Here is a 15,835-nt window from a genome sequence, read left to right on the forward strand (position 1 = left end):
CGGGATTTGGCTTACTAGTAGTGCTTGCCTAGCATACATGAAGGCCCAGATTTCATTCCTTGGTATCACATACATAAAAAGAGCTGGAAGTGGTGCTGTGGCTCAAGTGATAGAGTTCTACCCTTGAGAAAGCTTAAGGACAGTGCTCAGGCCCTGAATTCAAGCCCCAGTACTGGTAAAACAAACAAACAAAAACAAAACAACCCCTAGAATTTTCCACAGGACAAAAACCCCAGCAACTGAACAATTAGGAGTATGATCTACAAACTTACTTTTCACTGGCCTCACCCCAGAAGACTAAAGACATTTTCTTCTGTTTTAGGCTTATGCCTTCCAAGCTGACACAGCCTATTTTATTCTCTTCTATTGGCATTAAATATTTCACAAGAAAAAAGCTACAAAAGCCAGTTGAAAGTTTTATTTCATTAACTTAAAAGACAAACAAAACAATTATTTGAAATCTTATTAAAATTACTTTTGGGAAATTAAATGTTGACAATAAAGGATAACAGATACAGAATTTCAAGTAACCTATAGGAAAAGTTCATGGTCCATTAGAAGTCTTCTTTCTTCCGTAAGAACCCATTAAAAGATAAAAAAGAAGAAAAATTATACTGCATAAAAAGTTAGCCACAAACTTTTGCTGTAAATTCATTTCACCGTTAACTCCAATGGTGAAGATGAGAGGCACAAATGTTCATAGTTCAGTTAAATGATGTGAACAAAAAGAAGCCTCCATCCATGTCTCCTACAGTAGGACCACATATCTGATGCTCATGTCAGATCATTTCTTCTTCTTTCCTTTCCCTTTTTTACTTCCCTCTCCTTGTTGAAGACTTGGGTCACCACCTCCCGTTTTCTGTGTCCTTGTTTTTAGTTTAGGTATCATTTCTGCTGCATACAACATTACTGACTTACCTAGGAACCAGAAGTTAGGCTTAGTGTGTTATACTAAAAAAAACATAGAAAATCATTAACTTGAGTATCATTAGGTACAAGAAGTGATCACATAAAAAAAAGGAAAGTAATTTTAAATATGACTGTGAAGACAGTAACTTGCTCAAGTGGTTGCCTCTGGATGGAGAAAATGTACTGAGAGTGAGAACAGAGCTGAAAACACTTAGAATGTAAAACACAAAGATTATAACCAAAATGTTAAGTCTTGGTCTTGAAATCTGCTTTAAGATTAGCAGAAAATTTGTACAAACTGGAAACCAAATCAGAGTATCATTGTACTTTAACCTACAGAAACAGGACTTCCATCTTGTAATGAAGTTCAAAGGTTGTCAAACTACAACATGGCTTATTCTTATATCCAGATGACCAATAAACATCTATCTATTCCTGCTGTCAACACATTGCCAGCTACTCTAACACACCAAACTCTTTAACTCTGCTTTTTTGTTTTTTTCTTTTTGCCAGTCCTGGGGCTTGAACTCAGGGCCTGGTACTGTCCTTGAGCTTCTTTGTGCTCAATGCTAGGCAGATCTCAGCCTCCTGAGTAGCTAGGATTACAGGCATGAGTCACCAGCACCCAGTTAACTGTTCTTTTTTGCTGTTATTTTACTAGCTGCTGTTTTGCAGCTGGTACTGGGGTACTCAGGGCCTTGTCCACTTGAGTCATGCCTCTAACCTTTTGCTTCATTATTTACCAGATAGGGTTTCACATTTTTGCCTGGCCTATGATCCACCTATTAAGCCTCCTGCATAGCCAGAATGACAGGTATACAACACCATGCCTAGTCTTACTGGTTGAGATGGAGGGTAACAATAACCTTTTGACAAGAATAGCCACAAACTACTTTGTTACTGACTGATCTCCACCTCTTGGGTAGCTGGGATTATAGATGTGAACTACCATGACAGACCTGCCTTACTAGTTTCTTATTAGAAACAGAAAGCAGTATTGTTTTTTTTAATTTTTATTTTGCCAGTCCTGGGTTAGAATTCAGGGCCTGGGCACTGTCCTTGGGCTTTCTCAAGGCTAGAGCTCTAACATTTGAACCACAGCACCACTTCTGGCTTTTTCTATGTATATGGTACTGAGGAATCAAACCCCGGTCTTTATGCATGCTAGGCAAGTACTCTACCACTAGGCCAAACTCCTGGCCCTCCCTGTTGTTGTTTTAACCATAATTTTTACTTGACTTTCAAACTAAAAGCTGTGTGTATGTGATCTTAAGTTTCTGACAACTAACTCCTGACAGAATCTCGTGCATAAAAACAAATCTACTTGAGGAGGCATAGCTCATAAGCTCAAGTGATAGAGTGCTTGCCTAGTAACATGAGGCCATGAGTTCAAACCTTAGCACTGAAGAAAAAAAAAAAACAAAACAAAAAACGGAATCTGAGTACAAGTAATCATACTGTCTTTTTTTTTTTTGGGAGGGGTTGGGGAGGGTCATGGGGCTTGAACTTGGCTTGGACACTATCCCTGAGCTCTTTAGCTTATTGCTACTGCCCTACCCTTGGGCCTGGGCATTGTCTCTGAGCTCTTTAGCTCAAGTCTACCATCCTGCCCTTGAGCCAAGCCCCACTTCCAGTTTTCTAGTTGTTAACTGGAGATAAGAGTAGTCCTTTTGTGCCCTGGCTGACTTTGAACCTTGATCCTCAAATCTCAGCCTTCTGAGTAGCTACGATTAAAGGCGTGAGCTACCATGCCTGGCTTCATACTGCTTTTTAATCAGAATATTATTAAACTGAAGGAAAAAATTAAGTGAATAGCTCACTTTTTTTTTGGTAATGGGGATTGAACCCAGGACATTGCACTTGCTAGGGAAGCACTTTGCCACTGAGCTACATACATCCCAACTCATATAATTCAGTTTCTTAAAATATACTTTCTGGAAATAAAAAAGCTCAGAAAATAAGTAACGTTAGCATTTATTATTTCAATGCTTGGAACTTTTTTTTTTGAGTGGGGGGGAATATTAGGGTTTGAACTCAGAGCCTCATATTTGCTAGGCAGGTAGTCTACTTTTCAAGCCCCACATTTATTTCTCAAAACTAGCATTTTATTACTATTTTTGTGTGTGTGTGTGTGCCAGTGCTGGGTCTTTAACTCAGGGCTTGAGTACATTTTGTGCTCAAGGCTAGAACACTGCCACTTGAGCCAGAGTGCCACTTCTGGCTTTTCCTGTGTATGTGGTACTGAGAACTAACATTTTATTATATTGGTATCTAGTTTGTTTTAGCATTTTTGTTTTTCAAGAAATAAAAGAGATAAATGCTACAGTCTTCTCTGACCATCAGCCTACTGAGGTTTTTACTTTGCACTCCCATGGCTCACCATTAAGTAAGCAGTTTACAAGTGATGTTTCTTTCCATTTTATTTCAAAAACACTATCAATAAACAACATATGTACCTATCAATTAAAAGCCACATTTTATCTTTAAATTTATTTGACCAGTACCAAACAATGCATCTCTTCTGCTTTTTTCATCCTATCATTGCTCTTTAGATTTATTAGTGAGAAATCATTATTAACAGACTTCAAAGTTTGCTAGGATATGAAATAGCAATTAACTCCATCCACATAATAATTTTATACTCAACCTAGAAGCAATGATGGCCTTCTAGAAGCTTATGAAATGTTTGTTCATATTACAATTTCTTTTGAGAACCATTAGGTTTCATCACATCCTCAAAGTGTGTGTGTGTGTGTTTGTGTATGCCCGTGTGCGTGCCAGTCCTGGGGCTTGAACTCAGGGCCTAGGTGCTGTTCCTACTTCTTTTGCTCAAGGCTAGTGCTCTACTACTTAAGCCACAGCATCATTAATGGTTTTTGAGTAGTGAATTGAAGGTAAGAGTGTTACAGACTTTTCTGCCTGCACTAGCTTAGAATCATAATCCTCAGATCTCACCCTCCTGAGTAGCTAGGATTATATGTGTGAATCACCAATGTCTGGCTCAAAGAGGTTCTTAACCTAAAGAAGCATCTCTTTTCATTTGCAGAAATCTTATCTCTAAATTAACCTATATGATATCTTATGTGTTACAGAGGGTCAATCTACCCCTGAATCTTAGGTATTCATTAAAAACAAGAACAACAAAACAACTTACGTGATGGGAACTGTACTAGACAGAGACTGCCATCTTCCTGTTTGAGTTGGACCCGGACTCGGCCTCTGTATTGAACATCACGATTCCATTCTCTAGAGTACATTTTATTTTTCTAACATGAATAAAACAGAAAAAATAGGCTTTAAGAAAGTTATTATATAGCTAAAATAGGGAACCAACCCAGCTGCCTCTCAGTAGATGAATGGATCAAGAACTTGTAGTATTTATAGACAATGGAATTCTATGCTGTTATCAGAAAGAATGACATCACCCCATTCATAAGGAAATGGAAAGACTTGGAAATAATCATTATCAAGTGAAGTAAGCCAGACCCAAAGGAATATAGGCTTCATGGCTTCCCTCATTTATAATAATTAGTATACATCTAGGGTTCTCCTAGCAGAGGATCACAATAGCTCAAAAGCTATGTGCATATGACCATAAAGGATGAGACTAAGCTAAATGAACTCTAGGATATGCAAACAAGAGGTTATCTTTTTTTTTTTTTTAAACAAAGGCCCATCTATCTTTTATTTATTTATTTGATTTTATTTTTGCCAGTCCTGGGCTTTAGCTCAGGGCCTCAGCCCTGTCCTTGGACTTTCTCAAGGCTAGAGCTCTACCACTGGAGCCTCAGCACCACTTCCAGCTTTTTTCTTTGCATGTGGTACCAAGGAATTGAACCCGGGTCTTCGTGCATGCTAGGCAAGCACTCTACCACTAGGCCAAACTCCCGGCCACAAGAGGTTATCTTTGTGATTGCTATTCTTAATGTACTTTGTGAAGTTCTTTTCTCTCTTTTTCCCTTTATGATTTATCTCATGTTATTACTGTATCTGACTTTGTTACCTGGTATATTGTATATTTATTTGTTTATTTTAAATAGGGAAGGGAATGGGAAAAACAAAATGATTGGAAGGGGATGGGGGGAGGGAAAGGGGGACAAAAACATGAGAAAGGGTGTCAATGTTCAAGAAATAATGTACTCACTACCTGATGGACGTATCTGTAATCCCTCTATACATTACTCTGACAAAACACAATTACAAAAATAAATAAATAAATAAAGTTATTATGCCAATAAGGTAAAATGGAAAATAGTGAAGAATCATACCTCAAGAAATACATTAAGTCCAACTGCTGAGCAAACATCTTGAATCTCTGTAGCTGTAGGGTTTTCAACAGCCTAAATAATTAAAAAACAACAATTAATAAACAGTCTTAAGTGGTAAGTGCTATATTATTGTCTAAATTGTCTAAGTCATTTCAATTACTAAGATCAAAACACAGGCTAAATCTTGAGTTGTCTGAGCTATACCCTAGGTACAACTGCACCCTGAATTTTATTTGCCAGTCCTAGGGACTGAACTCAGTGCCTGAGAACACTGTCCTTGGGCTTTCCTCAAGGCCAGTGCTCTACCACTTGAGCCACAGCACCACTTCTGGCTTTTCCATGTAATGAGGAATTGAACCTGGCTCTTCGTACATGCTAGGCAAGCACTCTACCACTAGGCCAAACTTCTGGTCTTCTGAGGGCTCCGCTCCCCTCTCCCCCCACCACGGGGCTTGCACTCTTGGCCTGGGTACTGTTCCAGATCTCTACAGCTTCAGGCTAATGCCCTACTTCAGGGCCTAGGCACTGTCCCTGAGCTCTTCAGCTCAAAGGTACCACCCTACCCTTGGAGCCACAGTGCCACTTCTGGTTTTTCCTGGTGGTTAACTGGAGATAAGAGTCTCACCGTCGGGCTGGGAGTTTGGCCTAGTGGTTAAAGTGCTTGCCTAGCATGCACGAAGGCCCAGGTTCGATTCCTTGGTACCACATATATAGGAAAAAAAAAAAAAAAGCCCAGGACTGGCAAAAAAAAAAAAAAAGAGTCTCACAGTCATTAGTGCCTTAGCTGGCTTTGAACCTTGATCCTCAGATCCTAGCCTCCAGAGTAGCTAGGATTACAGGTGTGAGCCACTGCACCCGGCTTATTTGCAATTTTCTAATTTCTAAAAATGACAACACTAACAGTATATTCCCTGCCAATTATCAAAGTTACTTTTAATCTATCAAGAGCTCATTAAAAATTAATTGGTTAAACAACTGCACATGCAACCATTTTAGAAAAACTAGTAGTAGCCTTAAAGCTGATCACATGATTCCTTATAGCTCATCAATTTTATTGTAGGTATATAATCAACAGAATGCAGAATTAAGTTTTAGAGTATTCAAAATAGCACTCTTTGTAACAGGTGAAGATTAGATTGTGGTATATTCATACAATACAACACAATAGAGCAGAAGTTAGTAGGGAATTTCCTCCCCAATCTCAGTACATTTGGTACTACTTGGAGACATTTTTCATTAGAAACAAATGAGGAAGAAGGGGAGCTGTTAACTAGTACAGAGGACTAACCATATTAAAATAGACAAGATAGCTTTTCTACAACAAAGAATTACCTAGCTTAAAATGTCAAATGTGTTAGTGTTGGGGAGCTTGTTATATAGTAATGAGAATTAAAAGTACATTCAAAGAAATAGAGTATTCCTCAGTGGTAGAGTACATGCTTAGCGTACACAAGGCTCAGGATTCAATCCTCAGAATCAAAACAACAACAACAAAAAATTACACTTAAAAACATAGAACAGGGGCTAGGAATTTGGCCTAGTAGTAAGAGTGCTTGCCCAGCATGTACAAAAACCCACCAGGTTCAATTTCTCAGTACCAAATACGTATAAAAGCAGGAAGTGCTGCTGTGGTTCAAGTGGTAGAGCGCTAGCCTTGAAATAGCCCAAGGACAGAGACCAGGCCCTGAATTCAAGACGCAGGACTGGCAACCAACATCCACCCCCACCCCTGGCTAAATAAAACAAAACAAAACAAAGAACAGGGGCCAGGAGCAGGAGTTTGGCCTAGTGGTGGAGTGCTTGCCTAGCATGTATGAAGCCCTGGGTTCGATTCCTTGGTACCACATACATAGAAAAAAGCAGGAAGTGGTGCTGTGGCTCAAGCGATAGAGCTCTAGTCTTAAGGAAGTCCAAGGACAGTGCTTAGGCCCCGAGTTCAAGGCCCAGGACTGGAAAGACAACAAAAAAAAAACATAACAGGTCTGGTGCGGGCGGCTCATACCTATAATCCTATCTACTCAGGAGACTGAGATGAGGATCGTAGTTCAAAGTCAGCCCGGGCACAAAAGTCCGTGAGACTCATTTCCAATTAACCACTCCATAAAAACGGAAGTGGTGCTGTGGCTCTATTGGTACAGTGTTAGCCTTGAGCTGAAGAGCTCAGGGGCAGTGCCCAGGCTGAGTTCAAGCCCCAACCACCATCAAAAAGAAATGTACTCTTAGCTAGGTACTACTGGTTCATGCCTATAGCTACTCAGGAGGCTGAGACCTGAGAATTGTGATTCAAAGCCAGCTCAAGTCGAAAAGCCTGTGAGATTCTTATCTCCAACTAACAATTAGAAAACCAGAAGTGATGCTGTGGTAAGAGCACTAGTTTTAGCAAAAAGAGCTCAGGAACAAGCCCTAGGCCCTGAGTTCAAGCCCCAGGACCAACAAAAAACCAAAAATCAAAATGCATACTTTACTTGACCTATGTAACTGTAACTCTTCTTTCCATCACAATCGTAATACCAAAAATACACTAAGCAGGAGTGTATCCTGGAAATCAGGATACTGATTTGTGAAGAGACAATACATGGGAAAGGACATGCAAGATTTTTCCTGTGTGGTGATAATGTTTTGTTGTGTAAATTTGGGAACTAGTTAGTCAGATGTAGGTTTTGAGTAAAAATCATTAAAGATGTTTTACTTACTTGTGAATTAACCAAAGATAGTATGTTCTCTATACATCACTATAAAGTTTTTTGTTTTTTTTTTGCCAGTCCATCGCTGATAGTTAACATAAAAATATCATAACTTCTGCGCTTGAGCTCAGGGCCTGAGCACTGTCCTTGGACTTTCTCAAGGCCAGAGCTCTACCACTTGAGCCTCAGCATCAATTCTGGCTTTTTTTCCACGCATGTGGAATTGAGGAGTCGAACCTGCATGCTAGGCAAGCACTCCACCACTAGGCCAAACTCCCAGCCCTATCAAGTTTTTTGAAAAATTATTCTCTCCTTCTCCAAGAAGAATTTGAGTTTGTTATCAAAAATCTGTCACCCTAGGGGCCTGTACTTCTAGCTACTCAGGAGGCTGAAATCTGAGAATTTAGACATAGCATGGGCAGGAAAAGTCTGAGACTCTTACCTCCAATTAACCATCAATAAGCCAGAGTGGAGCTATAGCTCAAGTGGTAGAACTGCAGCCCATCCTGAGTTAAAAAGCTAAGGGGTAATGCCCAGACCCAAATCAAATCCCCCCATACCCAAAATCAAATATAAAACAAGCTGGGCGCGGAGGATCACACCTGTAATCCTAGCTACTCAGGAGGCTGTGATCTGAGTGAGGATCAAGATTCAAAGCCAGCCTGGGCACAAAAGGACTTGAGACTCTTATTTCCAGTTTACCTCTAGAAAATGGGAAGTGGGGCTTGGCTCAAGGGTAAGTCGGTAGCCTTGAACTGAAGAGCTCAGGGACAGCACCCAGGCTGAGTTCAAGTCCCATAACTCACAAAAAAACAAAACAAAACCACCAACAACAAAAAAACTTGTTACTTCCAAGTTACTTTATTTATTTTTGCCAGTCCTGGGCTTGAACTCAGGGGCTAGGTGCTCCTTGGGCTTTCTCAAGGCTAGTGCTCTATCACTTTGAGCCATAGCATCACGTCTGGCTTTTTCAGTGTATATGGTACTGAGGAATCAAACCCATGGCTTCATACATGATAGGCAAGCACCTTATCATTAGGCCACACTCTTGGTCTACTTTAAAGGTGTCATTTGTTGATAAAATGTAAATTACTCTTTAAGCTGCATATACTTAAGCTACATATACCCTTAGGGTCCCTTCCTCCATATTCTACTTTTTTAAAAAAGTATTAACTTTAAATTAGGTTTATTCTTTTGAAAAAATGAAAAAACTCAACAAGGCTTCACTTTATGCTTATGTTTTAAAAAGAACTGCATTCTGGACACTATTTACTATGCCATCATTTTAATTTGTTATTAAGAAAACTGTCATAAACTTTGGTTTAAAAATTGTAAAGGGGGGGCCGGGAGTTTGGCCTAGTGGTTGAGTGCTTGTCTAGCTTGCACGAAGACCCGGGTTCGATTCCTCGGTACCACATACATAGAAAAAAGCCAGAAGTGGTGCTGAGGCTCAAGTGGTAGAGCTCTAGCCTTGAGAAAGTCCAAGGATAGTGCTCAGGCCCTGAGCTCAAGCCCAGGACTGGCAAAAAAAAAAAAAAAGTAAAGGATCCCATTACCAGTGGCTTACACGTTAATTACTTAGTAGGTTGAGATCTGAGGAGTGGTTTGAAACCAGAGAGGGGAAGGAAGTTTGTGAGACTCTTATCTCCAATAAGATACTCAGAAAAAAGTCAGAAGTGGTGCTACACGTGTGTTCAGGTGGTAGAGATCTAGCCTTGAATACAAAGAGGCTCAGGGACAATGCTCTGAGTTCAAGCTCTAGGACTGACAAAATACATATACATACATACATACATACATACATACATACATACATACATACATAATACATACATACATATATACATACATGCAAACAAAAGTGTAAAGGGCTAGGTGCCAGCAACTCATGCCTGTAATCCTAGTTACTCAGGAGGCTGAGATCTGAGAATTGCAAGTGGTGTTGAGGCTTAAAGTGGTAAAGTGTTTGTCTTGAGCATAAAAGCTTAGCAACAGTGCTCTAGCCTTGAGTTCAAGCCCCAAGATCCACCAAAAGAAAAAAGAAAATCCGGGTGCGATGTATATACCTATAATCCTAGCTACTCAGAAGGTGGAGATCTAAGGACCTCAATTCAAAGCCAGCCCAGGCATGAAAGCGTGGGAGACTCTTATCTCCAATTAAACATCAGAAAACTGGAAGTGGTGCTGTGGCTCAAGAGGTAGAGCACTGCCCTTGAGCTGAAGAGCTCAGGGACAGAGCCAAGGCCCAGAGTTCAAGCCCCATCGAAAAAAAAAAAAAAAAAGTGCCTAAGTCCAGACATGAGAGCATAAATCTGTTATTTCAGCAGCAACTCAGAGGCCGAGCTAGGAAGATAAGGAGAACAAAAGCAGGAGATTTTCAGAAACATTAGTGTAACTCATGGACTGGAGTGTATGGTTTAAGTGATAGTGTTCAATTCCTAGTACTTTCTAAAACAAAGGTGTAAAATACACACATATATACACACACCCGCCATATTACAATTACTGGTTCATTAAGAACTATTTAAAATCAAAATTACTTCAGTTATGCAATAGCCCCCTTCTGGTTTTACTAATATTAAGGGAAGCACCCCAAATCGTGGCTGCAGTTTTCAGATCTTAAAGAAATGCAGTAAAAGAAGCTAGTGTGTTCTATGATGGGCTATATACTCTATAATGTTTTATTACATACATTAATATGTATCTATGACATACAAACCTCAGCTTAATTTTAATTAAGTTTTAAAAACTATGTGCCAGTGATTGTATAGATTCCCTTCTTGAATACTTGTTTGTTAAACATGACATTTGAAATATGATGTAAAAATCAATGTTAATAAATTCTTTAATAATAAAAAAAGAAGCTAGTGTGGTCCTAACAGAACAACTTCTTGGGAGCCTTCAAGGGCCTACCACTCACTACTCACCTTACTTATGGGAATTCTCCTTCCCTCCGCGATGGTCTTCTTATTATTTAAATAAGCAGGGTAGATACAGATAAACCTGCCACAGAAAAGCATAGTTGTTTAATGATATAGATGACACCCGTTTATCTTCAGTGAAAGTACACCTATGGCCATTATATGATGAATAGCTTTCCTCTAAATGGCCTTTCTAAACTCATTTATAAAGAAAACTATTCGTTACCGCGGATGAAAAAAAAAAAAAAAAAGCAAAACCCATCAAGCAATCACAGAAGGTCCAAAATGAATAACGGAAACAAAACAATGCGACAACTCTTAGATTCGACATTGGTGACAGCCAAAAAGTTCCATACGATGGGGCTTACCTAAAAAAACAGAAAACGGCGCCAGACGTATTAAAAACTGAGTCTATGTCTAAGTCTGCTACTTCATAACTTCCTCCGAGCACCCCAAGCGCTGGGGCCTCGGAACGGCGGCGACAACTTCCCACAGGGACGACGGCCCGGGGAGGGGACGGTCAAGGGGCGGGGCAAGGGCTCAAGGGTCGAGGGCTGCGAGGACGGATCCCCAGCCTCTAGGCCAGTCCCTTCTTCCTCGGTACCCACCTGTCTTGGTCGGCCGGGGATCGCGCGGCGGCGCAAGCCATTTCCACAAGTAGGCTCCACTTCCACACAGGAACCGCGAGAGGTAAGCCAGCCGGAAATTGTGTCGGCTTTCTGAGACAGAGCGCTCTTCCGGCGGAAGTCCTACCCACTAAAACGATCCGCGTTCACAGATTTTCCCCGCCCATTTGTGTGGACGCCTGTCGCTCTGGGCTACGTTTTCAACTCTGACGTGGCCTGTGAACCTCTTCTCCTCTCGCGAGAAGACCACGGGGGCATTTTAGACGCATGCGACTTGGTCTGAGTTTCGCGCTTCTCGTTTCATACCACAGGCCAAGGCTTTGTATTTTGGAATGAAGTACAAAGCAAGCAAAATGTTTTTTATGGTGGGTTTTGTTATCTTTAGAACTTAAAGCTTCCTTTCAAATTGGCAAAGCGGATTTTTTTTTTTCCTGTCCAGGGCTTGACCTCACGGCCTGGGTTCCGTCCCTGAGCCATTTGGCCCAAGATTAGTGCTCTACTTGAGCCACAGTTCTACTTCAGTTCTACTTTGCCAGTCCTGGGCTTGAGCTCAGGGCCTGAGCACTGCCCTTGGACTTTCTCAAGGCTAGAGCTCTACCACTTGAGCCTCAGCACCACTTCTGGCTTTTTTTTCTCTATGTATGTGATACCAAGGAATGGAGCCTGGGTCATCATATTTGTAGGCAGGCACTCTACCACTAGGCCAAACTCCCAGCCCTTTTCTTTTTTGTAGTTAATTTGGTTAAGAGTCTCACAGATTTCCCTGCCCTGGCTGGCTTCAAAACTGTTATCCTCAGCGCTCAGTCTCCTGAGTGGCTAGAAATATTGTCGTGAGCCACCCGGCGCCAGGCCATGAAGTGAAATTAGTAGCAGTTATTTGTTTGAATGCACAGTTTAAATGTTGGAAACTTGACTGAATACACTTTCTTAAACTTCTGGAGGGCACCTGTTTTGAAATCCGTCATATTTTGCATAATGTTGTGGGGGTATGATAGCTTGAACTCTCAATAGCTTCCCTCTTTCTTGGCTCATGGTTAGTGCTCTACCATTTAAGCCATGTAACCAGCTCTGCTCTTTGCAGATTAATTGAAGATGGAGACTTACGATGGCTTCAATTTGTGATCACATCCTCCAGATCTCAGCTATCGCTGCATATGAAAAGATGGGAAATTAGGAAGGTATTCTAGGTTTGATAATGCGGTAGCAGCCAACTTACCAGAGAATTGTTTTATTAGGGACAAGTTACCTTGGAATTAAAAATGCTAATAATAAGCTAGATTACTGGTAGCTCATGCCTGAAATCCTAGCTACTTAGGAAGCTGAGATCTGAGAGCTACCGTTTAAAGCCAGCCCAGGCAGAAAAGTTTGTGGGACTTACACCTCCTTTTAACCACCAAAAGACTGGAAGGAGGAGCTGTGGCTCAAGTGGCAGAGCAAGAGCCTCCAGTACAGAAGCTTGGAAACAGACCCTGAGTTCAAGCCTCAGGACTGGAACAACAAAAACAAACAAAAAACTAGGAATAAAATAGATGATTGCAGCTGGTTGCAGTGTCTCATACCTGTAATGCTGAGGTCTGAGGATTGCGGTTCAAAGTCAGCCCAAGCACTAAAGCCCATGAAACTCTTACCTCCAATTAACTACCAGAAAACCGGATGTAGCGCTGTGTCTCAAGCGGTTGAGCAGTAGCCTTGAGTTGGAAGAGCTCAGGTACAATGCCCAGGTCCAGAGTTCAAGCCCCACAGCGACAAAAAAAAATTGCCTTTTCTGATTCATACACAGGAAATTAATAACAAGGATACTGGAGCTAAATGATTGAGTACCATTTTATGTCAGGGTTTTTTTTTTTTTTTTTTTTTTTGCCAGTTTTGGGGCTTGAACTCAGGCTCAGGGCCTGGGCAATGTCCTTGGACACTTTGCTCAAGAGTAGCACTCTCTCATTTGAGCCACAGTACCACTTCCAGCTTTTTCTGTATATGTGGTACCATGGAATCGAACCCAGGGCTTTGTGCATGCTAGATGAGCACTCTACCAGTAGGCTACAATTCTGGCTCCCAGATTCGTATTTTTAAAGTAATTATCTGAAAATTTATTTGATTGTGGGGCTTGAACTCTGGGCCTGAGTGTTGTCTTTGAACTCTTTAGCTCAAGGCTACTGCCCCACCCCGTTGAGCCACAGCACCACTTCCCCAAATTCAAGTTCTTATTTAACTCTACATTGTTTTTCCAATATGTGATTAGAGGGAGGCTTGATTTCTGATAGAGAAAGGAAATGATGGGAGTGGCAATAACAAGAGATCACGTAGGAACATTTATTGAACACTTGAGATTGAAGATTCAGCTCAGTGCCAATGCCTCATGCCTGTAATCCTAGATACTAAGGAGGTTGTGATCTAAGGCTCACAGCTCAGTGCCAGCCCAGGAAGCACTCTTCTGAGACTCCTCTGAGACTTTTCTGAGATCTAATAAGATCAGATTCCTTTATAGGTGGTATGGCCGTAGATGTCTGTGAGACTCTTTCATATTAACCAGCAAAAACAAAAACAGGAGTGGAGCTATGGCTCTGGTGGTAGAGTGCTAACCATAAACAAAAAGAAAAGCATTCAAGGATAATGCTCAGGCCCTTAAAGTCCTTTGCGTGTTATTATTCCTCTTCATTTGATACTGTATTATTTGGCATTTAAAAGATTTTCTAACTGATGTTCATTTTGTTTTCACCATGTTTAGTGCCATTTTTTTCTAGAATGTCATAAATCTATTACTACTGCTAGTGCAGGTGTGATTGTAGGTTTTTTTTTTTTTTTGCCAGTCCTAGGCTTGAGCTCAGTGCCTGAGCACTGTCCTTGGACTTTCTCAAGGCTAGAGCTCTACCACTTGAGCCTTAGCACCACTTCTGGCTTTTTTTTTTTTCCTATGTATGTGGTACCGAAGAATCAAACCCAGGTCTTCGTACATGCTAGGCAAGCACTCTACCACTAGGCCAAACTCCCAGCCCCAGTGATTGTAGATTTGTTTTATTCATTTTCCATCATTTTGTTATTTTTTTTTTTGGTTGTTCCTGGGGCTTGGACTAGGTAGGGGGCCTGGGTGCCTCTCTGCTCCTTTGCTCAAGGCTAGCAATGTACAATTTTGAGCCACAGTGCCAATTTGGTGATAAACTGGAAATAATAGTCTCATAGACTTTCCTGCTGTGGCTGCGTTGAACCATGATTCTCAGATCTCAGCCTCTTGAGTAGCTAGGATTATAGGTATGAGCTACCGGCACCAGTTTTAGCCACTCATTTTACTTTTTTTTTTTTTTTTTTGCCAGTCCTGCAGCTTGAACTCAGGGCCTGGGCATGTCCCTGACCTTCTTTTGGTCAAGGCTGGCCCTTTACCAGAGCATCACTCCTGATTTTATCTGTTTATATGGTACTGATCAATTGAACTCAGAGCTTCATGCACACTAGGCAAGCACTGTACCACTAAGCCACATTCCCAGCCCTCCACTCATTATGTTTAGTATATTATCTGCCATTATTCTTGTGTGGCTAATCATTCCTATCTTGTTTATCTTTAATGACTTACTAGCTAGATGATGGAAAATTTTTAACAAGATGGAAAATTCTTCTTTTTAATAGTGATTATCACTAAATAAAAAAACTGAATTTATACCTAAAAGCAGGTAATGTCTATTGACATTACCTAGGATTCAAATCAGTATGCTTTATCCCTCCTCTTCCCCCAAGTCTTGTTTCCAAGTTTGGGTGGAGGTAATCTCAAATTTAAGATTAAAAAGGTTAGGCATTTAACTTTTTCTTTGGACATCTACACTGAAATTCAGATTATCAAATAAATCACAATTATTTACTTATTCAAATTTAAATTTTTTACTGCTCAGGCAAAACCAGCTCTGCAATTCTAGTAATCCTAGTTACTCAGGAGATGGAGATCTGAGGATCACAGTTCAAAACTAGCCCAGGAAGAAAAGTATGAGATTTTTATGTTCAATTAGTCCACCTCCCCTAAAAGAAAGAAAAGATCAGAAACAATAACAAAACAAATAGTTATTCCTCCAATTATGCATCATATCTCCCCCCCCTTTTATTGCTGGGGCAGCTGGGATGTTGGAAGTATCATGGTTCTTGGTTTCTCAGTGCTTCTGAAATGCCTCTTGAAGATCTGAAGAATTGAGTCTAGTCTCCTTGCTAGAGAAACAAAAAACAGCTGACAAGAAATAGCTTCCCCAGATTATACAGACTTGTAACATATCCTCTGCCTGTCCTGCCTACACAAGCAAGATTTCAATTAGCAAACAAACAGCATAAGGAAGCAAGTGTTAAAACATGTGTTTTTATCCAGTGGTGTCAGAGGATCCCACATTTAGGACTAGCACCTGGAAATTTATTGAACAGTTTCTACTTATCTGTATAGTTTTTGCTGTGTAGTT

General features: G+C 40.7%; 1 protein-coding gene across 1 annotated transcript; it reads right to left on the reverse strand.

The window, feature by feature from the left end:
• Positions 1–421: 421 nt before the first annotated feature.
• On the reverse strand, positions 422–11,518 carry Srp19 (signal recognition particle 19). The gene is made up of 5 exons (XM_090331485.1): positions 11,391–11,518; positions 10,789–10,864; positions 5,178–5,249; positions 4,064–4,175; positions 422–918 (listed from the first exon to the last, which is right to left on the reverse strand). The coding sequence occupies exons 1-5, from the start codon at positions 11,429–11,431 to the stop codon at positions 785–787; spliced, it is 435 nt and encodes a 144-aa protein (XP_090187611.1). The 5' UTR covers positions 11,432–11,518; the 3' UTR covers positions 422–784.
• Positions 11,519–15,835: the final 4,317 nt, after the last annotated feature.

The sequence above is a fragment of the Megascapheus bottae genome, chromosome 4 (genome assembly GCF_031878675.1).
Source record: "Megascapheus bottae isolate mThoBot1 chromosome 4, mThoBot2.hap1, whole genome shotgun sequence".
Lineage (NCBI taxonomy): Eukaryota > Metazoa > Chordata > Mammalia > Rodentia > Geomyidae > Megascapheus > Megascapheus bottae.